This window comes from Gymnoscopelus braueri (assembly GCF_963280865.1).
Source record: "Gymnoscopelus braueri genome assembly, chromosome: 19".
In the NCBI taxonomy this organism is placed as follows: domain Eukaryota; kingdom Metazoa; phylum Chordata; class Actinopteri; order Myctophiformes; family Myctophidae; genus Gymnoscopelus; species Gymnoscopelus braueri.
Genome location: NC_137621.1, coordinates 10687841 through 10714296, shown reverse-complemented (window position 1 = coordinate 10714296; position 26456 = coordinate 10687841). Strand labels below are relative to the sequence as shown.

General features: G+C 40.4%; 1 protein-coding gene across 1 annotated transcript; it reads left to right on the top strand.

The window, feature by feature from the left end:
• Window positions 1–284: 284 nt before the first annotated feature.
• On the top strand, window positions 285–9041 carry LOC308074656 (kinesin-like protein KIF2C; the record flags this gene model as incomplete). The annotated part of the gene is made up of 17 exons (XM_080414163.1): window positions 285–294; window positions 494–607; window positions 801–898; window positions 1172–1267; window positions 1447–1501; window positions 1978–2140; window positions 2374–2464; window positions 2604–2667; window positions 3152–3243; window positions 3896–4038; window positions 4505–4718; window positions 5234–5344; window positions 6517–6584; window positions 6790–6870; window positions 6955–7021; window positions 7702–7837; window positions 8938–9041. 17 exons carry the CDS (start codon window positions 285–287, stop codon window positions 9015–9017), a joined length of 1683 nt encoding a protein of 560 aa, XP_080270289.1. The 3' UTR covers window positions 9018–9041.
• Window positions 9042–26456: the final 17415 nt, after the last annotated feature.

Here is a 26456-nt window from a genome sequence, read left to right as displayed (position 1 = left end):
TTGCGTTATTGAGAAAGTGGATTACATTTGGCCACCGCAATTTACACTTGGGCATTTAGCTGACACTCGCAGGTATTGAGTGAACTCTAGTCAACGGACCACAAAATGGCCAAGTAAAAGTGCTGTGAAATAAAAGGTAACTGGGATACCGGATAAATGTCAAACCTTACCTAGCATGTTTAGACAGAATCTATCTATCTAAAAAACTGCATTTGTGGCCATGCAAAAAGTTTACATAACTTTGATAGCATGTGTGTAGCCATATCGGAGATCTCTGCCTATTGATGCATCTGGGTAATTTTAAAACTATATTATGGGCTAGAACATTGCAAGTACTTGCATTGGCTCTTTTTTTTTTAAATAACAAATAGTTTTAGCCCTACACTGAATATGTCACAAGACATACCCATAGGCAGTGTGCTCTGATCTCGCTAACGAGACTAACATGAGACTAACTTGCATGCATATGTATAACTAGCATCTCTCTCCTTAGTGGCCACCAAAAGGGTGAGGAAGGACAGAGAGACGGCAGCAACCCATCTTCCCCCTGAGGAGGCCAAGGAGACTGATGAGGCCCAGAACGTAGTCAACATGCCTGTAGCCAGAGGTCAGAGGATTGAAGCCACTAAATGTTTAGACCGTTTGACTGGTATTCTGAGCTCTGCTAAGTCTGAACAGAAAAAAGTCACATGGAATCAGATTTTGACAAAGCCGACTGGAGACTCATTCAGAGGTGGTTTCAAATGCGACTCACATAAAGTTTGGTTGTATCTAAATCTTTATGACTTTTTTACTGACAGGCACAAGAGCATCCATGGCTCCAAAGGATAAAATCAAACCCAACAAAAAGATTTCTGGTGTTGCGAAGCCCCCCGACGCTCCAACCAAGAGGGCGAAGGTGAGACAAATTGCCCAGTATCGACGCATCTGAAATTAATCAACACTGTTCAGCCTGTCTATCAAGTACAGTATTGATACAGTATGTACTGTACCAGTTATAACTGGTACATACTGTATGTAATACTGTACGAACCAGTGTGCTCTGCATTGTACATAGTCCATTAATGGCATACTTGTACAAATCTAGCTCTTATTGCCTGATCAAAACCTGCCTGATCAAAACCTGCAGTTGGCAAGGTTTTGGTTTAATAACTATTTCTGTTTCCTGCAGTTTGGAGAGGTCTGCCGGCCCAACCAGAAGTTCTATGAAATGATCGAGGAGTTCAGAGAGACCCTGGACATGAACCCTCCCTCAGTCATGGAGGAAGTAAGAAAGTTTTTATAATTCAAACAACATGGTTTTAATGAAAACATTGCACCTGGCTACAGCTGCTCTTGGCAATGCCTGAATTGTTGGAATGATTTATAGCACATTATTTGTGATGGATCTTATATCTGATCTCAGTTTCTCAAATGTCATTCTGAATGTAACTTTTTTTTGTACAGGCTGAAGAGCAAAAGATATGCGTGTGCATTCGTAAGCGGCCATTCAACAACAAAGGTATGTTTAAAGAAATGTGATGTCAAAACATGTCATCAGTTCTACATGGAATAAAATACACACTAAATGTACTTGGAATAAAATGCACACTAAATATCTGTGTTCATCTCAGTGTTCATGTTTCTCATCTAACTACTTAATCCTATACTTCACTGTATTCCCATGAGGTTGCTGACGGTAACAATATACTCGAGCACAAAGACCCTGCATGAGGTGTTGCCAACTAAACTACTAAAATGCATGTTCCACAGTATGAGTTTAAATGGATACTTCAAATGTTGCTGTGTCTTCATTGTCTAATTGATGTTGGGCAGAAACCTCATCTCCAGATTCTAACGTTTTAATTAATGCCTTACAGTAGCAGATCTGCAAGCTCTATCTGCTACATTCAAATCCTGAAAAGTAACAGTTTTGGACATGAGGTTTCCAGTTGACAGAGACTATTATTTATGTTCCCTGATGTGTCATATTCCCAGAGCTGGCTAGAAGAGAGATAGATGTGGTCTCTGTGCCCGGCAATGGAACTGTGCTGGTCCACGAACCCAAGACCAAGGTGGACCTCACCAAGTACCTGGAGAATCAAGAGTTCAACTTTGACTACTCCTTCGACGAGAGCGTCACTAATGACATGGTCTACAGGTAATCCATTGCCTACTTTACTTCAGTGGTTCTCAAACTTTCTTCAAGGATCCCCAATATGCTATCCAGGGATGGGTCTATTATTTGGCTGGAACTGTCAAGGACCCCTGGGCGTTCTGGGACCCCGCTTTAAGAACCGCTGCTTTACTCTATTGTGACACTACTTCCTGACCAAAGATTAAACCGTTTTACCGACGGGATTCATTTATTTGATTTTTTTTTTCCACTCATAGGTTCACAGCCAAACCCCTGGTCCAGTCTATCTTTGAAGGTGCCATGGCAACTTGCTTTGCTTATGGACAAACCGGCAGTGGAAAGACTCATGTAAGTGTGCAGTCTGTTCAGTGCATACAATGCATGATCTTGTTCTCCAGCACTATGGGTTGAATTGTTATGAGGCTACCCAGATACTAATGATTAGTTAAAATGTACCATGTGCTTATGTCCTTTTACTTATTTTCAGACGATGGGAGGTGACTTCTCTGGGAAGCGCCAGAACAGCACTAAAGGCATCTATGCCTTGGCAGGTAAGCCCTACTCCAACTTCCATATCAAAAACCATGACATTTAAAAAATGGTGACCCCATGGATTAAAGGTCCCATGTCTTCTATGGAAGCCATGTCATGCACCGAAAAAAGTCCATCTACATTAAGCCTACAACGCGTCACAGCCTCACAGCACAACTCATTGTATGCCTGTAGATTTTCTCTTCTATTTCTGGTTATTTATTTTGGGACTAAAACTAGCAATGCATAGTACATATGCTATCTTCCAGAAAATCGTAATGAGCTCAGGTATTTTGTTAAAGCCTGAATCTGCATTTTTTTTTCCCTACTAGTTGGCATTTTTCATAAAGGGGTAGCCTACCAACTTCTGCAAATGACCTGGCCAACAACAGTTTGATGAAACAATCTTAAAGCTGTGTGACCAGATTGATCAATCAAGGGAATCTTTCATTCCTCCCTGCTGCCTAGTGTCAATTATATTCTCATATTTTGTCCCTTGTGCAGCCCAGGATGTGTTCACCCTCATTAACAGCCGAAGGTACGCCTGCCTGGATCTCTGTCCATATGTCGCCTTCTTTGAGATCTATAATGGCAAGGTACGAAAACAATTAATCTAATATACATGTGTCTGCTGTACCCAAACATGTAGTAATCACTTATATTTTCAACCTAATATCAGTCCTCGATAATGCTCATTAATAAAATGGCACAATTTCCATCTACTCACTCCGGGTCTCATTGATTGGCTATGGACAGTTCAGAAATCTGCCAACGGCGGTTCCAAGCTAACAGAAACTACAGTAATTTTCTTCTGATAAGTTGGCAAGCTGAAATGGAAGCCCAAAAAAATAGTTTTAGTTTGAAATGACCAAACTTGCCTACTGATGTCATTGGTTGACTGGTTTCTGAACTGTCCACAGCCCTTTGAGACACACAATAGACAGAAATGTACCATCTTATTGGTGAGACCATATTATATGAAGAAAATGTTTAAATGGCCGAAGTAGTCCTTAAGTCCTATATCATACGATGGCGTTGTGTGGAAAAAAGTTGTCAATATACAAGCTCAGCTTGTAGATTATTTTAGCAAATATTATAAAATGTGTCGCCTGGCCAAAATGGGGATGCCAGGTCGAAAGTGGTTAATTGGTGGGGTGTGTGGACCAAATGAACCAACATAACAAAGTGTTCTGGTAGGCTTGAGTGAACTTGTGTCGTCATTTCAGTGAACCTGTGTCGTCATTTCAGGTCTATGACTTGTTGAACAACAAGTCCCAGCTGCGCGTTCTGGAGGATGAGCGGCAGCAGGTTCAGGTGGTTGGCCTGCAGGAAGTGGGAGTTTCCGCAGCGGAGGACGTCGTCAAGATCATAGAAGTTGGCAGTGCTTGCAGGTACATATTAATGCTGTCGGGTAGGGCTGGGCTGTATGGACGGAATCAAATGTCACCATTTGTTGTCACAATATCGATAGAGGCATATGGTGCAATCAAAAGTTTTCCAAAAATGGCAGATCTACAAGCCAATTCATCTATCCCGATTATTGGCATGTCAGGCAAAATGTCAAATGGTGAAAATTGACTTATTGTGACCTTGTAGATGGACCTTTTATTGATGCATATTGGCTTGTAGATGGACCTTTTATTGATGCATATTGGCTTGTAGATGGACCTTTTATTGATGCATATTGGCTTGTAGATGGACCTTTTATTGATGCATATTGGCTACTAAACTAAAGAATATAAAAGACTTGTTCCTCGATTACGACAGAGGCTAAGAAGATGATCGATAGTTGAAGCCCTGCTCTAGATTTCTCTCTTGACCCGTTCCACCGTCCGTTCTCTTCGGTCACTCCTATAGGACGTCTGGCCAGACTTCTGCGAATGCCAACTCGTCCCGCTCCCACGCCATCCTCCAGATTGTCCTGCGACGTAACAACCGCGCCAAGACCTTGCACGGAAAGTTCTCTCTGATCGACCTGGCCGGGAACGAGCGGGGCACGGACGTCAGCAGCAGCGACCGTGCCACGCTGTTGGAGACCAATGAGATCAACCGCAGCCTGCTGGCCCTGAAGGTAAGTAACTGTCTGCACACTGGTGTCTCTGAAGCAGTGGTGGAATGCAACTAGGTACATAAATCAAGTACTGTGCTTGGATACAAATTTGAGGCACATAGTTTTTGTGACTCCACTACATCTCGGAGTAAATATTGTATTTTTTACCTTCTATTATTTATCAGGTTTAGTTGCTAGTTATTTTGCATATTTAGATTCTTAATACAAAACGTACATTAACTACAAGTAAGTAAAATGTTGCATAAAGGACTTGGCTTGTAACGGTATTTTTATGTTGTGGTCTTGCTACTTTTAAAATCATCTTCCACAACTGCTCTGAAGACACAACCCTCTGATTTAAAAGCAGACAGTGACATCTAGAGGCAGTGATTGGTTCTTACCATGAATCTATGAGCGCAAAAGTTCAACATATTGCCACTGAATATCTTATTCATGATTAGTTGCTTTTTTTCCCCCTCAAGTAATTTATGTGGTCTGGGCCCTCTGTGAATAACATGTTGCTCTCACTCCCACAGGAGTGCATTCGCTCCCTGGGAAGGCATGGTGACCATGTGCCGTTCAGAATGAGCACCTTGACCAAGGTACTCAGAGACTCCTTCATTGGTGAGAAGTCCAGGACCTGCATGGTACGTATACATGGAACAAGTAAAATGCCTCCTGGCATCCAACGTATCTCAGAATAAATTGATTTAACCCATTGAGACCTGAAGCCGATTCTACATGTCTCCTAAATCTCAACAGTATTCTGAAAAACGTATGTTTCCTATATCAGTGGTGCTCAATCTTTTTTATGTCCAGGACCCCCAAAATGATGTATGTATGTATTTGGCCGCGGACCCCCATAAAAATATTTTGTTCCAGGGACCCCCCAGAAGCAAAGATTTGAGTTAAAAATGTTCGCTTTAATATAATATATATATTCAAAGATTTGCACATTTTCACGATTTTTCAAAAATGGCAGATCTACAAGGTCGCTTTAAAAATATATATATTCAAAGATTTGCGCACATTTTCACGATTTTTCAAAAATAGCAGATCTACAAGCTCGTAGCGCGGCACTCGGTGCCGCGCTATGAGCTTGTAGATCTGCTATTTTTTAATAGCTCAAAGTGTAAAATAATGCTTTTTAGCTCAAATCTAAAAATGACACAGTTCCAGGTCTTAATGGGTTAAGAAAGAATGTTCTAAACATTTGGGGTGCATGTCTATCAAGGCAAAATGGAACCTCAAAGTAATAACATGCATGACTATAATATGTCTAACATGACCGTGCGACACAATTTTTTTTACAGAAGCCATGAAGAGTACACGATTTCTCCTACTTGCAGTTACTAGACACAAACGAAATCAGAGCCACTTGTGTTTTTTGCAAATGGATTTCTATAACGAGCGGGAACAAACTTACATTATGATTGTACTATATGCTATATGCATACAAAAAGGAATCTGAGTCGCTTGCGGCTTGGACGGTTATCAATTTGCAAAAACAAAGTAGCAACTAACTGGCTAGAGGAGTTAACCACAGCTTAACATTTTATTTAGGCGCAAGCTGGTTAACCAACATATAGGTTCTACGAAAGCATCATACTGTAGGCTAGCTTATGTTGGCACGAACAGCCCTACTTGCTTGGAAGTGCCCACAAATATACTAGTACTTAATGCAGAGATTAGAGAAATATCTGACCGAAATGCTGTAATGCCATGCAAATGAAATGATGGTGCTCAGTCAGTTAACCAGGTATATAGGTATATTAATTAACATGTGTAATATACCTGCACCTTTCCTCCATCTCTCCAGATCGCACTGTTGTCTCCAGCCATGGCCTCCTGTGACTACACCATGAATACACTACGCTATGCGGACAGGTAGACATTTTATTTCATGAGACTACACCACCATGAACACACACGCTCGTCCAATAGACTAAACACTCTACACTGCATTTCCATTCCACACCTGCCAAGTGTGGTGACGATCCAATGAACGGTTCTCTATGTGAAGACGGGACAGCCACGCATGCATACAGATACAAGTCACCTCTTGACTGTGTTTTCTTGTCTTTTTTTTTAGGGTGAAGGAGCTGAACGGTCCCAAGGCCCAGCGACCCGCCAAGGCAGCAGAGCCCGTGGACAGCAGCTCATCGGAGGAGGAGGAGGTCAGATTGAACACTGATTCCAAATAAACTGACTGAAATGACTCTTCTCTGAACTCCTGTCATTCTCTTCCTCTGCAGGACTCGATCCAGTCCGACCCCTTCGCCCTGGTGGCGGAGCTAGAGGACAAGGTCCAGGGCGAGCTACAGGTATAATTTCCCTTTACTAGCAAACATAAACTGTTCTGGCTACTTTTAAATCGGTTTCCGGCTCTTGTGTTTAACCCTTCAAATTGTGTCTGCAATATTGGAATTTGACCACACATCCTATATTGTTGCTGTCGGCCAGAAACCTCATCTCCATAGTCTTAACTTTGTGTTTTTTCTTAAATTAATGCCCTACTTGATTGAATACTTTATTAGTCCGAAATGTAAACGGCAAGAAGTACAGCCAGACATTTAGACTTAAAAAGGATAACACAAAGTCCTGGGGACTGGGTTCCATACTACAGCGTTTCACAAAAGTAGCAGATCCACAAGCTCGAAACGCGGCGCACTTTGAGCTTGTCGATCTGCTATTGTTGCTGTTTTTGAGTAACCGGTTTTTCCACCCGACAGATGGCGTACTTCGTTGACCCGGGTCACTCACTTGGCCCCCTAATTTCCCCCCCACCAAATCTCTCCCAAAATAGCCAAGCTCGCATCACGACACGGTGCGTTGTGAGCTTGTCGATTTTTGGCGAAATGTTTGACCGTTTTCACCAAGTTAGTCAATCATGTTCTGTCCAGAATAGGGACGCGTATGGTTCATGTGGTTAAAATTGCTACTGAAGGAGAAATATTTGACTGTAGCATGGACATGGACTCTTTTGATTTCATTGTTTTCCCAGAGAGCCTGTGAAGTGTTCCAGGGAGCCGGCAAGGTTCTCGAACCAATGAGGCTCATCTCTTATGACGTGGAGGCTGCCCTCCCTGGTCTGCTGGACTATTCCAGACGTGTGCAGGAATATACCAGCAATCTGCAAGGTTAGGGTTTATTTTCATAAATACCAGCTTTGAGTACGTCAGTCGTAAATTAGTGACTAAATCACAAAAAATGTTACAGCCAAATGCTTACAGTTTTTCTAAGCTTTATTTATGAATGAGTTAGTGGGCATATTGTTGCTGTCGGGCAGAAACCTTGTATCTCCGTACATGGGTTTCTAGCTATAGGTTTCTATTCGACTGGCAGTATAGGACTGACCTTGGGTCACCAAAATCAGAAGGGTTCATCCTGCAGTGTAGCGTTCAACCCATTTAGAGCATCTGTCATTTTAGATTATTTTTCATAACAATTTAAAACATTTTCATGGATTAAAGTTCTCAGTCGCCACGACTGATTTTCGATCTACAAGCTCACAATGCCTCCCAGCACACAGTTTCACAAATCGCAGATTTTAAGACCTGGCCTGACAAAAAAATTTAGTCATGAGATTTTAGTTTGCTTTAATCGCTGCGTTTTTCAGAACTTAGGTTAGGATTTAGAAGGCCTTTTTTCAATTCGGCCTCGGGTCTAAATGGTTAATTGACGGTACCGTGCTAAATTAACCACTGAAACCCTCTATTTGGTAAACTGGACACGCTTTATCTCTGTACTTTGTCCTTGCTTCCCACCCTCTAAACCAGATCGATGTTATAAAATAGCCCATATTATCTGAGAATATTCCCCACCAGAATAGGGATGCTAGGGTTCAAGTGAAGCAGACTCGCATTTGTTTTTGTTCATGTTGTGTAACATGACTCAATGGCACCACTCTGTGGCTAGAGGTTGTCTTGTCTGGTTTCTGCCTGACAACATGAGGGTGTAGCAACTTTATCACACCATGTCAACATTTGAATGCTGTAGTTTCTAGTCTTTGAATGTGTCTGTGCCTTGTACTTTTTTTTGTGTTTTTTTTTTTAGCAAACTGACATAACGTCTGTCGGGTCGAAATCTCATTTGTCCAAAACTGACTTTTCAGGATTAAAAAGTAGCAGATTGCGTTTCGAGCTTGTAGATCTGATGCTTTTGTGTGGCGCTGTAGTATGATAAAGGAGGGTATGATAAAGGAGGGCATTAAAGTGCCTTTTCCCCTGTCACCATGTAGCTGCTGTGGAGGCTCTGCACGCTGCTGTGGAAGAGGAGAGAACGTCCCGTATGCCTAAAGCGACAGGCTCCCGTCGCTGAGCAGCGCTGGGGATGGCTTTTGTTAAGCTATGTGTTCAGATTTTAATGTTTGTCTGAAGTTTTAAATGTTTTTTTTATTAAATAAAGATTTGACACAATTTCTTTGGGTCATGGTTTTGTTTTTAACTTGTCACATGTCTGAGAAATGATTCCTATAGAGCGATAAAGATGTATTGGGCTTTTTGCCAAGATGGTGAGCTTCTAGTTGCCCTATGATAATCTAAGGATAAGGCTGCTGTGTTTTTACAGACTGGTTCAAATATAATTCAAATAAGTCTCATTGTAACTTTTAAGGGTGTATAATATCTTTTGATCATAATGTAGCTCATATCCCAGAAAATTAGTTGTCCAAAATGCATCCCAGAACTGCACTGTTGGAACATGATTCATTGTGGTGAATTGGGGCATTGTAATTTTATACAGAAACGACTTTCTGAAGTGACAGATTTTTCAACCTTTGTCCCCCACATGCAGTGTTTCACATTATGAAAGCTGTCGTGGTTGGTTCGTTAATGGGAAAAATGTATGAGTTCTTCAGAATTTACGCTGACCTACTGTACACCGGAGTAGTTTCCATCCCAGAGCCTCATTAACTCATTAAAACCAGCAACTGTCATTTTAGATTTGAACCTAAATTTTATCTTGGTTATTCAAAAATTGTGCCTTGTCGATGTGCTGCTTTTCTTTTATCGTGAAAATGTGTGCAACAGTATTTGCTTTTGGGGGGGTCCATGGAACGAAATATTTTGAGATGGAGTTCCGTGGCCAAATGCATATCATTCTGGGGGTCCTTGACAAACGTTTTGAACAACTGAAGTCTGAAGGATTTTAGAAGACCGTTGTAGAATCGGCCTCAGGTCTTAATGGGTTAACCACAAAACCCTAGTGTCTCTTGCGGGTGAACATTCACTGTATCGCAATCTGTGAGCGTGTTGATTTGGCTGTTTTCCAGCAAAGGTATTTAGGATATCAGCAGCATGTGCTGGAGAAAGCCCAGAAGTGGACTACCAAATTGAACAGGGTAAATATCCCTTTGTTTTCGGGTCGCCGGAGACGCTCGTGGGGAATAAAAGCTGGAGAAAAGTGCTTCAAACCCCAATATTCCAGCAGCGGTTGGTTGGAATTGCTGTAGATGAAGTACACACAGTAATCCAATGGTAAGTGAAATGATCAGATTTTAAAAAAATACAATGTTTCAAATGATTTAGTATTATAATTTTCTTTTCTTTTTGTTATTTCTGTTATTAATATTTCAGAATAAAAACGTGATGTGTAGCACGTGTTTTAGTGTCATACTTGACATGCAAATTAGATTACTGGTATACATCTTTCTTCACTTAATTTATATAAGAACAAATAGGATGTTCTGATTGACCAGATCACAGAATGTCACATTCATTATCACACATTCTATGATAACTTTTTTGTATGGTCTATTTTTGTCTATTCCCTATTTGCTTGGTTGCACTATGGATATGAAACCCTTTATAATCAAAAAGTCTGTCAACAATATTGGCTAATCATTAGCAGTAATCTTGACATGTATAATCAGGTATTTCAATTATGTTGTAGTGTTTTTTAATATACTGCAATCATGTTATTTGTAAATTCTATATATTCATAATTTGTTTTCAAATCCATGTTCTATTAATGTTGTTATACATAGGTAGAGGCGTCATATAAGCCCTTTGGGATTCTTGCCTCTTCTTGGCACTTTTCTTTTTTATATTTTGTGTACTGTTTTTTTGTACTGTTTTTATATTTTGTGCTAAATAAATCAAATTAAGGCTTAATATTTCTCTTTTCAAACAGGGGTGAGGGAGGAAAACGTTCTGCTCCATTCCGAAAGTGGTGTGGCCTGGTTGGGGAACTTCGCTCCATCATTCCAAAGTCTGTGCCAGTACTTGCAGTGACTGCTACAGCATCAGGAGACCAGACAGGACATCATCAAACACATAGGACTGATTAACTGTGTAGAGATTGTCCAGATCGAGCCAATTTCCGGTTGGCATCAAAGAACGTGGATTCAGATCCAGTCAAGACATTCGCATGGCTGTGCAAAGAACTGGAGCTGAAGGGAACCAGCACAGAGAAGGTCTTAAAATACTACAACAGCATTTCTGACTGCTCTCTGCTCTACGAAGATGTCTTCAAACAGACACTTGGGAGTAAGTTCCGTCACCCAGAGGGTGCAGAAGACATTTCAGGCAATAGACTGGTAGACATGTTCCACTCAGAGACGCCAGAGGATGTAAAGGCAGACATTTGTAACTCCTTGAAAGTCCCCTCATCAACTCTAAGAGTGGTTCTCGCCACTTCTGCCTTGGGTATGGGTGTGGATTTTACAGGACTCAATATGGTGATAAACTATGGGCCACCAAGGGACAGAGAGGCTTACATGCAGGCCTTGGGTTGAGCTGGCAGGGATGGATCAAATGCTCACTCGTTAATTTTGTACCATGGTCGACAGTTAGTGGGTGTTACTGACCAGATGTGAGATTATTTGTCAGATAAAGAAACCTGCCGTAGGGCAAAATTGATGCATCTCTTTGATGGAGAGAAAATCTATGTCATTTCCCCTAGTCATTCGTGCTGTGACTTCTGTGCTTCCTCATGTGAATGAAATCCCACGTGTGATGGACAACCCAGACAGATTGAAAAGTTTGCAGGAGAGAAGCTAGATAGCAGACAAAGAACTGTTAGTGAGAGGCAAAAGCTATTATTGTATTATTTTTTCTATTGTTTTATTGGATCTTGTTTAGTCGATACACTTATTTGTTTTAGCTCGTGCTCATTTGATTTTGCTATTTTGTCTCATCTGTTTAAGAAAGTAGGTAGCTGATATATTGCACTTTTACCTTAGCGCTAGGTATACTCTTGGTTGCTTGTTTTAGCAGGAAATGCGCTTAAGACTTCTGGTGATTAGTAGTTTCGTTCCCTACCTGTTGAATGCACTTATTGTAAGTCGCTTTGGATAAAAGCGTTAGCTAAATGACTGTAATGTAATGAAATTATTGAGTGCAAAGTTAGAGGATATCGGAGATGACTTGATACTACAAGGGTTTCGCGGTGGGTTGGCTGTGTACAGCACTGCCACTGTGAACGTAACAGATGACAAACACGCTAATTTGATCCAAGAGGTCATTGAGAGAAGTGATTGTCTGTTCACATTACAGGACATCTTTACCAATGTTTCAGTAAGCACCATACAGCAGGCTCAAACCATTTTAAAGGTTCTTGGTGAAATCTTTCAAGACCTATCGGTAGATGAGTACAGGGATGATACTAGCAGGAAAGAGTTTGACCTCAGTGTTGAAACCTTAAACATTTAGGATAAGACAGACTGTGAATAACTTTAAATCTACAGACTTACTGATCCACTGTAAGGTATTATAAAAAGGTTTTGCTATTTGACTATTTGTATTATATTGTAGGGCCTATATGCCTAAATTACACTGACTTTTCAAGGATATTCCCAAATTCAAGGGTTCCCAAACTTTTCAGGCCATGACCCCCCCAAATAATCCTATTTGAACTGGGGACCCTCCACCCTGACAAACACTTGGAATTGTAGGCATTACATTTAGTTTGGTTCCACAGATAAATATTGTGAAAATAGCTGATCTACAAGCTCACAACGCCTCGCACTGCAGGACGTTGTGAGCTTTTAGATCGATATTTTCACAATGTTTCCCTCTTTCTTACATAATATCTGACAATTTGTCCAATTTGGTTTTAAAAGGGTCCTTAAAGTAATTAAATTATAACTTTATAAATGTGCAGAAACTCTGTATACACTTATATGGTATGTTGGTTTGTTTACTGTTGAGTGAAAAAACAATGTTGTGCATTAACCCATTTAGACCGGGGAAGCATCTGTGTCATTTTTAGATTTCTTTAGGCTATTCAAAAATAGCAGATCTGTGCCGCGCTACGAGCTTGTAGATCTGCTATTTTTGTAAAATCATGAAAATGTGTGCAAATCATTGAATATATATATATTTTTAATTCAAATCTTTGCTTCTGGGGGGTCCCTAGAACAACATATTTTGAGATGGGGGTCCGCGGCCAAATACATATAATTTTGGGGGTCCTTGCCATGAAAAAAAGTTTGAGAACCACTGATATTAGAGCAACATACTTTTTTTTTTTAACGGTTAGGATTTAGAAGACATTTGTAGAATCCCCAGAAGCAAAGATTTGAGTTAAAATGTTTGCTTTAAAAAATATGTATTCAAAGATTTGCACAAATTTTCAAGATAAAACAAATAAATAGCAGATCTGCAAGCTCATAGCGTGGCACTCGGTGCCGCATTATGAGCTTGTATATCTGCTATTTTTGAATAGCCCAAAGACATCTAAAAATTACACATTCTTTCCCGGTCTTAATGGCTAATAATCTGGGGACCCCCCAAAATTTGGGGAACCACTGTCATAATTGACCATGTGATATACACTGTGAACAAAATGTTCAAAAAAGTTGAAGAAACACTGATACTGATATTATAGCAACATACGTTTTTTTCAAAAAATTTTAGAATTCCCAGAAGCAAAGATTTGAATAAAAAAAGTTTGCTTTAAAAAATATATGTATTTTCAAAGATTTGCCCAACTTTTCACACCTTTTCAAAAATAGCAGATCTACAAGCTCATAGCGGCACTCGTAGATCCACGGTTATGGCACTCAACGGGTGTATTTGCAAAACGTAGATCTCCGGTTTTGGCACTCAATGTGTTAAATAACTAACACAATTAGAACAACAAAATCATTAAGATTACATAGCTTTGTCATAAGGTAATTTACATTACATTCACCAAATTGTGCTAGCTAACCCTCATTCATTTTCAATCAGTGCGTACGATCTCTCTGTTTTCTCTGGGCTAAAATTAGGGCTGGGACTCGATTAAAAAAAATAATCAAATTAATTAGAGGCTTTGTAATTAATTAATCGCATTTTAATCGCATATCAATATTTGACCTGAGAACAGTGAAAAGCATTTTTTTCAAATGGATTTTGGCATACATCTTTAAGTACATGTACTCAAGAACTGTACTTAAGTACAATTTTGAGGTATTTGCACTTGACTCGAGTATTTCCAATTTCTAATACTTTTACTTCTACTCCACTATATCTCAGAGGCAAATATTGTACTTTTACTCCACTACAATTATTTGAAAACTTTATTTACTAGTTACTTTGTAGATTTCGATTATTATTACAAAACAATACAGTAACCACTGTCTTAAGCCCTATATTGGCCATTTGAAAATAGCAGATCTACAAGCGCAACGCATTGTGAGCTTGTAGATCTTTTCCACCACTGGAGGCTGGTGTGTTGTTACTGTTGTTTTATAGTAGTTTAATTAATTATTGATACAAATCGCGCGCATGTGACCCGCACCGCATAGTGCACCCCCCCCCTAAACGGGACAAACTAATACTCCTCATGTTAATTTATTCCGCCAAATATCAACAAAACATATAAAATCAACCAACATGTTGAAAAGACAGACAAACATTGAAACATGTTAAACGTTCCATCTGGTCCTGTTGATCTCTTCTTCGATAATGCTGCTTTTGTAGTCCTTTTGTCAATGTCAGTTTTGTCACCTACGCAGTGCTGAGTGCAGCCCCATGGTGCCCCCCTTGCTGCAGCTGTCTGTGCAGCCAGCAAGCAAACATGCTGCTGTCCTCTGCCCATTCTACTCTGAAATCCCCCCCCCCCCCCTTTTACGTTTTTCTTCGTTTCTGTCATGTCATCACAGGGTTGGTGCTGTGAGGTTGAGTTCTAGTGTCATCACAGGGTCGCTGCTGTGCGGTTGAGTTCTAGTGTCATCACAGGGTCGCTGCTGTGAGGTTGAGTTCTAGTGTCATCACAGGCAGTGGTGAGCTGTGGATTTTTGAGCTATGGGGGCTCTATTTTATGACGTCACGGTGCGCGCGTGGGCACACGCGTGCGCGGGCATGTGCACATAGCCACTCAGCTCAGTGCTAGTTGAAATACTGTATTCAACATGTGATAATTAATGTAATTATATTTCTTATTATTTTGTTGCATTGTTAATTTGTTGTTTTTATTTTTGTTTCAATTAATTAATTATTTTATTTTCCTTTTAGTTTTATATAAAAGCCCTTTACAGACAACTTGTCTTTGTCTTGTCTCAGAGAACTGGGTCCTCTGCTAAGCGATCCCCTTCACACTCTGCAGTGCAGAGACTGTTGTCTCTCATTGTGAGAGGAATGTAACACATTCAATTCAAGTCCATGTCTTTTCTCGAGTAGCCTAATGTTATGCAAAGCAGCCAGGTAGAGGCTATTGAGAACGGCTCGCCACTGACGGCGCGAACCTTGAGAGGCTATTGTTTAAACTTTAAGGTGTTAAAGACCGCCGCTGACGGTACGTGCATGTGGAGCATGCGTGAGCCCCCAGCCCCCATAGTGTCAGAGCTAAGGGGTCGCCGACCCCCTGAGCACCCCCTAGAGCTCACCCCTGCAGGGTCGCTGCTGTGAGGTTGAGTTCTAGTGTCATCACAGTGTCGCTGCTGTGAGGTTCCATTGTAGATCTGTTGAAAATCAGGTCTTGTCAATTTTCCACAGCTTGCTCCTATGGTGGTCTCCTCTGTGTAGGAAGATGGTCTGGATCCGGTCCGGATGAGCTTTCAAAAATCTTCTTCCCAAAAAAATAAATTCACAGACTTCTCCTCGGACACTGTTGTCTTCAAAAGACCAAACACGGATGCCGACAACGCCATTATGTGGTATATTATACAAGTGTGAAACATAGTTGAAAGGTTCCAGTCAGATAATGTTCCTCAATCGATTTATTGGATAAAACAGAGTACAGTGGAACGGGAGTCAATCTACTGCCTTGCTGCTATGATCTGGCCGGTGGAATTGAAATTGAGATTGAAATCTCGTCTAGCGAGACTTCCGATGTGGCGCATTCAAGACAATCAAGTTGCATAGTGTTCTGTCACTATGAACGTCAGATCTAAAAAAAAAAAAAAAAAAAAGCTATCAAAATATGCGATCTAGCGCAAGGCCTATTGACGCGCGTTTTTAGCTGTGGCGGACCCGGGATGGAGTTATGAAAATATTATATACTATTCATCCTAGGATATCATAACATCATAGAAAAGGTAAGAAACCGTGGTCCAAAATTCCCCTTTAAATTTGTAGGTAGATATGAATAAACATCAGTAAAATAAGTAAAAAATTAGACCGGGTTTTCTTAAGAGACTTTACAGCCGAGAACTCTTTGCAGTGAGATGTGATATGAGTCTTAAAGTAACTGCTGTCTTTGATAATTCATTTTATGTCTGACATCTGTTTACAGATATGAATGTATAATGTGTGCGTACTTGTTCTAAAGCTAATAACATGTTGAACAATGATTATCAATATCAACCAAGACGTCATGTAAAAGTATAGTTTTATAAATAGGAATAAGACAATTGTGAAAAGTTGGTTTCCACATGCTAATGTGTTATACTGCAGGATGTCTGTGAGGGGCCGGCTTTAGGTCGCAGAACCCAAGTCTGTGTGGGATTGGCCGACAAGGGGGTAAGGGCGGTCTTAACTCTTTAGCCCTCCCATGTGGGCAGGATGTGAATTGTGTTTAAATTATGTTGCTTGATGTGAATGCTTTGCGCTGCTAATCAGACCAATTGCAGGTAGCCAAGTCTGATGAATAAACATATTCTGACAAAAACACTTTGACTGGATTTTTCCTCCTTAAACCGCTTCCAGGAAAACTTGTGTTTCAGCTCTTAGGCTTATTATTGCAGTAAGTCGCTTTGGATAAAAGTGTCTGCTAAATGACTGTAATGTAATGTTGCATTGTTATTCAATCACTCCATTCAAATTCAAAAAGCAGAATTTTTATTTCACCAAATTGCAGGACAAAGTTAATCGTTCAAAGAAAACAATTTAGTGCAAGATACAGGTAAACGTGCCAAACCGGATGCAATCTAAATAACATACGTGTCATTTGTGAACAAACAGTTTAGATAGATAAACATACATGCATACATAACACATTGGACCAAATATTGTGATGAACATAGATTTTCTTTTTAATTTCTCTTTTAACTAAAACATTGCAAAAATAGCTGATGTGCATGCAGAAGAAGTCTCCATAGTATTATCACTCAGCATCTGTATCTAAGAATACACAATGAACTATAGTAAGCCTATGATCCTGGTCAAAGGAAAAAAAGTCAGTGAGTGACCAGTAATTATAAAGTATCATGATACTTGACCATATGACTACTGTGTTCTGATTACATTAGGAGTGCTTATACTTATTTGTAATTATAGTGCTACAAGCATATAACATTGCATTTATACTTGACCGTATAAGTCCTTATAGAATGCTGTAAAATGTGACATGCTTATTGTTATAAAGCATTATGAGTATTTATTAGTTCTTATGACTATAATTATACAGGATTATAAAGAAGATCATATGGCATTATAAGTATGCTAATAATGATTAGATTAGATTAGATGTCTTCATTATCCACAAGGGAAATGTGTTAGGCTCAGATCAATGCATACATTCAAGACAAGACAATACATAAATATACACCACAATTAAAACACCTAGCAAAGTACTTCAATTCAATAAAAGATAAAATTCTAAATTTAAAAGAAAGCAATGTCCTCTCCACACTCGTGGAGCACCCATAATGTGTTTGTGTATGACTTCACGTGTGCGTGCATGTATGCAAGTCCATGGAATGATTAGCACAGAAGTCCATCCAGGTGCCTGTGTGTGTGCGCGTGCGTGGGGGGGCTAGCAAGCAAGTCCAGTTCGACCAGGTGAGGTGGATCAGGTGTTAGGGGGTTTGTGTTTATTAAGGAGCCCAATGGCAGAGAGGATGAAACTGGCACTGCCCTTTGCCATCCTGAATAGAGGCACCATATCTCCTACTCGCGGGCAGGACCTGAAAGGAGGTGCTGAGGTTATGAGTTGGGTCTCGCGATCTTCCCTGCTTTCGTCACTGTCCTCTGGTCACAGAGATGCTGACGGGCAGATCACTGCACCCCACAAAGCTTAGACCCCAACGTGGTTACCCTCCGCAGCTTAGCCTTGTTGGTCTGTGAGAGCCCCCCGTACCAAGCCAGGAAAGAGAAGGTAAGGTGGCTTTCTATATGGCAGATGTAAAAGGATGGGAGGGGCAATATCCATGCGTCTCAGCCTCCGTAGGAGGTAGGTCCGCTGCTGGCACTTTGCAAAGATGACCTGTGTGTTGGCGTAGCACCAGACTCCCCCACTCCAAACATTTCATTCTGGTGTGATGGTTTCTTGGCCCGTGGTGGTACTGCAGCTTGCTTGAATGGCCCTCCTTAACGGCCTCACCGTAGATTTGTTGGGCTCCTTCCTCACGGAAGACACAGGCTGGGGCGCCAACCCATACTGCTCCCGGATGCCGTCTACGTTCCGGCTGTCACCCGTCTCTCCGTCTATTCCTATGAGCCACTATAAATAGAATAACAAACAAACAGTATTTAAGGTTAAGGAAGATTAATGGGACACACATAACATATTTATCAGTGAGAACTTACAGACCTTAAATACATTTTGACTCGGTTCCACAGATTAATATTATGAAAATAGCAGATCTACAAGCTCACAACGCCCCGCGTTACGATGCGTTGTGAACTGGTAGATCGACTATTTTCATAATTGTTGGCTTTTTCTTACAGTATTTGCCAATTTGGCCAATGTTTTACCTGTTTTAATAGAATAGTCTGTTGATTACTTTTGACGCAGTAATGGTCTTTTTTCTTTGTCATTTTCTTTGGTATTAAAAAAGGTCTTAAAAGTCCTTAATTGTCACTTCACTGTCATCTGGGGACTCCCCCAAAATAATGTGGGGAGCCCCCTGGGGTCACAACCCACAGGTTGAGAACCACTGCCATAGAAGGTCCTCAAACCTTAAAATCTTCAAAGAGAGAAACAGAAAATCAGGAGAGAGTAACCATTTATCAGCCCCCCAACCCCCCCCCCCCCAATGGCCAAGTGTAAACATATGTTAGTTTTTACCCTCTTCAACCTGAATTATAAGAGAAATTGGCATGTTATTTCAGTCCACTTTAGCTAATGGTTAATGTGCCAAAAAGTGCATTTGGTTCAATGTAATGGGACCCAGGCAGGATCAATGAGTGGTCTTTATGAGCCCCCTACAACAGGGGTCTTCAACAGGGGGTCCGGGACCCCTAGGGGGTCCTCAGAGTTGCTACAGGGGGTCCGCCAAATCTCTGTGTGATAGGATCATTGTTTTTTACATTAACCACTTGAACCCTAGCATCCCTATTCTAAGGACAACTTTAGCCAAAAATAGCAGATCTACAAGCTCACAACGCCTCACGCTGCGAGGAGTTGTGAGCTTGTAGATCTGCTATTTTTGGCAAAGAGGGGGAAAAAGAGCAGACCAAGTACAGAGTTAAAGTATTGGCGGTTTAAGTGGTTAAATGTCTGAAAATACACATTAACATGAATGCAACACAACTGTATGTAGTGGGGGTCCCTGCTTCATAGCTCTCTCAGTTAGGGGGTCCCTGCTTCATCTCTCTCTCAGTTAAGGGGGTCCTTGGCATGAAAAGGTTGAAGACCCCTGCCCTACATACAATATTGTATTCCGTTTTAATTCATGTTGAAAATAGCTGACTTTCAATGCTGGACATTCACCAGTAAAGCCCGTACATCTATGTACAAAACACACACATATATATATGGTGCTTACCCGGTCGCCCTAAATGTTAATAAGCGGTCCGGAGTCTCTGTGCAATGTATTAGACCGTAAGTATCAATAAAGAAGTGTTTTAATCCCGTCTGTGGACGATTCTGTTGGAAGTTCCCAATGGCTGTAGTGACGGAGCGCATCAGGTCAAAGTCGGAATTACACTCAATGTAAACGGGAATAAACGAGGGGGAAAATGGCGTTCGGCCACAGACGGGATTAAAACACTTCTTTATTGAAAAATATGGACTAATACATTGCACTAAGACTCCGGACTGCTAGTTAACATTTGGGGCAACCGGGTAAGCACCGTATATGTTGCATTTGTACAGGAAAAGTACGGGATTTACTGGTGCATCGTAGTGCGGCGCGTTGTTTTGGCTAGCTGGTTAGCTTAGCTGGTTAGCTTAGCAATGTCCGACCAAACCAAGCAGTCTTTACTTATAGTCTTTTACTTGTCCAGATCAAACAACTTGCTACATACTAACATGTGAACAATGACGCCATGGCCTATCATTTTGTGGTGTATATTTAACGATTTATATCTTATAAATGCATACATAACAGACTTACCCTGAGAACAGCAACAGCTGTGCAAAAGTGGTATCCGGTCTCGGATACGGAAACTCACAATCCGGATGTAGTAGGCGTGTTCTAGTGTGCGCCAGGGGAATTAGCGGTTAAGAGTTAGATAATATATTTTTTAATTAAAAATACGTTTAATATGTATGGCAAATAGGCTATTTCAAGAAGGTGCTGGCCTGGCCATCAACAGAAAACCCCTGCATTTATAAACATTTTAAATTACCTAAGCACAATTATTTATTGATCATTATTATTATTATTATAATTATTTGATTCGGGATATATTAACAGCATCAACAACATTCAAAAAGGTGCTTGCCTGGCCGTGAACAGAATACCCCTGTGTTAACAATTAATTATTGCCAGTTATTATTATTATTATTATTATTTGATTCGGGATATATAAAGAGCACAGGATTAAATGATCCTCAGACAGCAGACCAACGAAACGTTCGATCCTAACGTAATTCAGACGCAAAATATAATGATCCTCAGACAGCAGACCAACGAGACGTTCCATTCTAACGAAATTTAACAAAAAAACGTTCACATTTAACGAATTGATACATTGCGAAATCGTACCATAGGAACGTTTTGGGCTGGAGACTGGGTTGCAACCAGTGTAGAGAACGGAGAAGGATGGTTGTGTGGGAGAACTTGGGGCGGTTGAACACCAGACGAGCCGCAGCTTTCTGAACAAGCTCCAGAGGTCTGATGGCAGATGCCGGAGCACCAGCAAGGAGGGAGTTGCAGTAGTCCAGGCGGGAGATGACGAGAGCCTGGATGAGCACCTGAGCACCTGGGCTCTCATCAACCATGACTCTGAGAAATGATTGTGGTTCTCCTTTAACTCTTCTCTCAGTGTTGTTATCTCTTTGTTCTCCTCCAGTTGTCTCTGAAATGCGATCTGTATCTTTGTCTTTAAGATCACAATGCCGCGGAGAGCCTTCATCACATTTCTCTCTGCTTCCGCCTCTCCTTTGTATTTCTCTCTCATCTGCTCTATTTCCTGTCTGTGTCTCTCCTCCCGCTCTCTGCTCTCTCTCTCTCTCGCCTCTTTAAACTTCTCCAGCTCCCTCTCCGTCTCCTCTCTTCTCTCAAACTCCCTTCCCAGCTCTTGTTCCAGTTTTCTTTTTTCTTCTTCATCCCTCTCCTCCCTCTTTTGTTTCTCCAGTTCACTCATTCGATGGTCAATCTCACTGATGACTCCTTTGTGCTGTTGATAGAATCCCTCTATCTCCTTCAGAGATTCCTTAGACTCCTTCTCAAACCTCTCTTTCCTCTCCTGCTCCTCCAATTTGCTCCTCTCCTCCCTGACCCTCTTTACATTTATCTCTATCTCTCTGACCTTGGCCTCTGCCTCCTGGTAGGTCTGGTGTAGCTGTTCACTAAGTTGAGGCTCCAGCTGTTGAAGGATGTCAATCATTTCTGAACTTGCCTTGTTTCCCCCTTTCCGCACCATGTCGATAATTAACCGTGCTTTATCGCTTTTGAGCTTTTCCCCTCTGACACTCTCCATTGCTTCATCACCTATAACCTTCTTCTGCAGAAGTCCATCCAGGAGAGAATGTAGGGTGACCTCTGAGATTCTTGAAATAAACTCTCTCCTCACAGTAAACAGCCATTTCTCTGGTTCCTGGGGCAGAATTTGCTGAGTTGCGGAAGCACCTTGAAGACAAGATGGGTGATGATTTACTATAAGGTATAATCATGTAATAATAAGAATTGTAATACTGTATATTAACGTGAGATGTGTCAACTTTCTCCTGAAATGTGTTGGAACTATGACTATATGAAACTTGGAACTATATGAATTTGGTTTAGCACCACAAACACAATAATGGGAACGCACAACCAAAGATCAAAGATCTAAATAGTATACAGAAGACTCACACTGTTTCACACTAAATGACCGTCCATTGTATGGTAAAGTTCATGTGTTCATAAAACCTCAACAATCTTACTTTACGTAAGGGATTAAGTGATTTCCTTTTTCAAAGGACTATTAAAAGCATGACAAGTGTATTTATCTTTCGCACACAAGCGCGCTCGCACATACAACACAGACTAGTCACTTTGGGTTGGAAACCTTGTACGTTCGACATCGTACTTTTCAAGAAATGGGGAAAATCTAATTCAATGTAGTTATTATTTTGTCAAAAGCTATACCATACCAAACTTTTCATTGCTTCTACATTTATAAAAGTTGCTGACACACTTAAGTACTGTTACTTTACACAGTCTACTTTTTTCTCTTAAATCCTATATTATATTTGGCTAATGGGAGGGCCGGCCGGTGGACCACGGCCACATCACTATGACTCACACATAACCATAAACAAACCCAATACACCAATAGGCATATATATCACTATGACTCAGACATAACCATAAACAACCCTGATATACACCCATATATAGGCATATATGGAGATCTGGTTGTCCAGAGCCGCAAATCCGACCGCTATGCCCATAGATGGTCATATGCATATATGGGACCGACTTAAAACTCAGCGGGTGCATTGGCAAGGACTCGAGGGAGTGCGGTGGCCGCCACCGTGTAGTTCGGATAGGCGGTTGTCCAGAACCGCCGAACCGACCAATATGTCCATATATGGGCATGCCAATAATGGGCATATACCGATGACATCAGGGATCTCCATGAATGGGCATAAAAGGGACAAGGACAGACAGATACAGAGATCTCCATACTGTATATGGGCACAAAAGGGACACATGCAGAAAGGTACAACGGGTGACAAAGCCCCCGACACTATGACTCAGATAAATTGGCCAAAAAGCAGATCTACAAGCTCACAACCAACGTTTCACAATGTGAGCTTGTAGAGCAATGTGAGCTTGTGAGCTTGTAGATCGGCTATATTTACTACTTTTGTGTGACCCTCTTGAACAACAAAGTAGTCAAAAGTTAATTTACCCCCAAAAAAGGGGGACAATGGAGATACGAGATTTCTGCCCCACAGCAACAGTGTGTGTGTGTGTGTGTGTGTGTGTGTGGGGTTGCATTGTGCAATTGTTTGTATATAGTATTTTAGTACTTACTTTTGAAGTGTAAATATTAAGTTACAGTATGTGTCTCTTTTGTCAATATGTGGTGGTGAATTATATCACAAAAGCCAACAAATGAAACACTCACCACTGTTGATATCATCTTCCTTCCTTCTGATTCCTTGCATTTCTTTGTCATTTTCCAATGTTCTGTCCTCTTCTGATTCCTCTTCTCTTCTCTCTTCATTTTCACTGTCTTTTTTCTCCCATCCTTTTCTTTCCTTCTCCCAAGCCTCTTGCTGTTTTCTCATTTCTTCTCTTTCCTTTTCCAACAGTCTATCCTTCTCTTCTGATCCTATTTTTCTCTCTCTCTCCAAAGCCTCAAGTTTTTCTTCCCACCCTTTTCGTATCTTTTCCTCCTCTTCCTTCCTTGTTCTGTCTTCCTCTTCTGATTTTACCCGTTCCTTCTCTCTCTTTTCAAGATTTTTTTTTTGCTGTTCCTTTTCTTCTTGTTGTCTCATTTGATCTTCTTCTTTTCTTTTCTTTTCATGTTTTTCTCTTTCCTGATCAAATTCTTCCTCAAGACTTTTTATTTTCTTCTGTTCCTCTTCTCTTCTCTCTTCATCTTCTCTGTCTCTTTTCTCCAACCATTTTTTCCTTTCCATTTCCCAAGCCTCTTGCTGTTTTCTCATTTCTTCTCTTTCCTTTTCCAACAGTCTATCCTTCTCTTCTGATCCTATTTTTCTCTCTCTCTCCAAAGCCTCAAGTTTTTCTTCCCACCCTTTTCGTATCTTTTCCTCCTCTTCCTTCCTTGTTCTGTCTTCCTCTTCTGATTTTACCCGTTCCTTCTCTCTCTTTTCAAGATTTTTTTTTTGCTGTTCCTTTTCTTCTTGTTGTCTCATTTGATCTTCTTCTTTTCTTTTCTTTTCATGTTTTTCTCTTTCCTGATCAAATTCTTCCTCAAGACTTTTTATTTTCTTCTGTTCCTCTTCTCTTCTCTCTTCATCTTCTCTGTCTCTTTTCTCCAACCATTGTTTTCTTTCCATTTCCCAAGCCTCTTGTTGTTTTCTCATTTCTTTTCTCTTGTTTTCCAACATTCTATCATGTTCTTCTGATTCTGTGTCTCTCTCGCTCATCAAGGCATCAAGTTTTTCTTTCCACTCCTTCCGTTTCATTTCGTCCTGTTCCTTCCTTTTTCTGTCCTCCTCTTCTCTTTTTTCCCGTTCTCTCGCTCTCTCATTTTGCACTTTCTTCATATATTCCTTTTCTTTCTGTTTCTCCTTTTCAAAATCATCTTTCTGCTCTTCCATTCTTCTAATCATTGCTTGTATATCTTCTTCATGTTTTCCTGCCATGGCCTCATGTTCTACCTGACGCCTTTTTATTTGATTTTGTTCTTCTCTTCTCTCTTCATCATCTCTGCCTCTTTTCTCCCACCATCCTTTTCTTTCCTTCTCCCAAGCCTCTTGCTGTTTTCTCATTTCTTCTCTTTCCTTTTCCAACAGTCTATCCTTCTCTTCTGATCCTATTTTTCTCTCTCTCTCCAAAGCCTCAAGTTTTTCTTCCCACCCTTTTCGTATCTTTTCCTCCTCTTCCTTCCTTGTTCTGTCTTCCTCTTCTGATTTTACCTGTTCCTTCTCTCTCTTTTCAAGATTTTTTTTTTGCTGTTCCTTTTCTTCTTGTTGTCTCATTTGATCTTCTTCTTTTCTTTTCTTTTCATGTTTTTCTCTTTCCTGATCAAATTCTTCCTCAAGACTTTTTATTTTCTTCTGTTCCTCTTCTCTTCTCTCTTCATCTTCTCTGTCTCTTTTCTCCAACCATTGTTTTCTTTCCATTTCCCAAGCCTCTTGCTGTTTTCTCATTTCTTCTCTTTCCTTTTCCAACAGTCTATCCTTCTCTTCTGATCCTACTTTTCTCTCTCTCTCCAAAGCCCCAAGTTTTTCTTCCCACCCTTTTCGTATCTTTTCCTCCTCTTCCTTCCTTGTTCTGTCTTCCTCTTCTGATTTTACCCGTTCCTTCTCTCTCTTTTTAAGATTTTTTTTTTGCTGTTCCTTTTCTTCTTGTTGTCTCATTTGATCCTCTTCTCTTCTTTTCTTTTCATGTTTTTCTCTTTCCTGATCAAATTCTTCCTCAAGACTTTTTATTTTCTTCTGTTCCTCTTCTCTTCTCTTTTCATCTTCTCGGTCTCTTTTCTCCAACCATTTTTTCCTTTCCTTTTCCCAAGCCTCTTGTTGTTTTCTCATTTCTTTTCTCTTGTTTTCCAACATTCTATCATGTTCTTCTGATTCTGTGTCTCTCTCGCTCATCAAGGCATCAAGTTTTTCTTTCCACTCCTTCCGTTTCATTTCGTCCTGTTCGTTCCTTTTTCTGTCCTCCTCTTCTCTTTTTTCCCGTTCTCTCCCTCTCTCATTTTGTTCTTTCTTCATATATTCCTTTTCTTTCTGTCTCTCCTTTTCAAATTCATCTTTCTGCTCTTCAATTCTTCTTTCCATTGCTCGCATTTCTCGTTCATGTTTTTGTGCCTTCAACTTTCTATAAATCTCCTCAGTCTCTTTCTTAATCTCCTCAGTCTCTTTCCTAATCTTCTTCAATTTTTCAATGGATGTTGGCTCCTGGAATATCTCTGTGGTGGGTTGGAATAATAAATAGTGAAGATAACATTAGTTAATTGATTATAATGATAATAAAAATTCCCGAAGAAACGGTGTGGGATCGTTAAGAATGTTGATAGTATTAAGTATTGATAGTTTTACAAGTGTTAAAGATATTAAAGTATTAGTAGTGTTAAAGGTTTTAAAAGAGTTTAAGTATTACAGTAATAGTGTTAAACATGTTAAAGTATTTAAAGGTGTTAAAGTATTAGTAGTATTAAGGCTTTAAAGGTTTTAAAAGGTGTAAAAGGTGAAAAGGTTTAAAGGTGTTAAAGTATTAGGAGTGTTAAAGTATTGGTAGTGTTAAAAGTTTTGATAGTGTTGACACTGACATTGTTGAGTAGTGTAAAACGTTTTTTTTTTGGGTAAAACTGGTTGCTAGGGTCTTAAGAGGTGGTTGCTAGGGTCTAATAGCTGGTTGCTATGGTCTGATAGGTGGTTGCT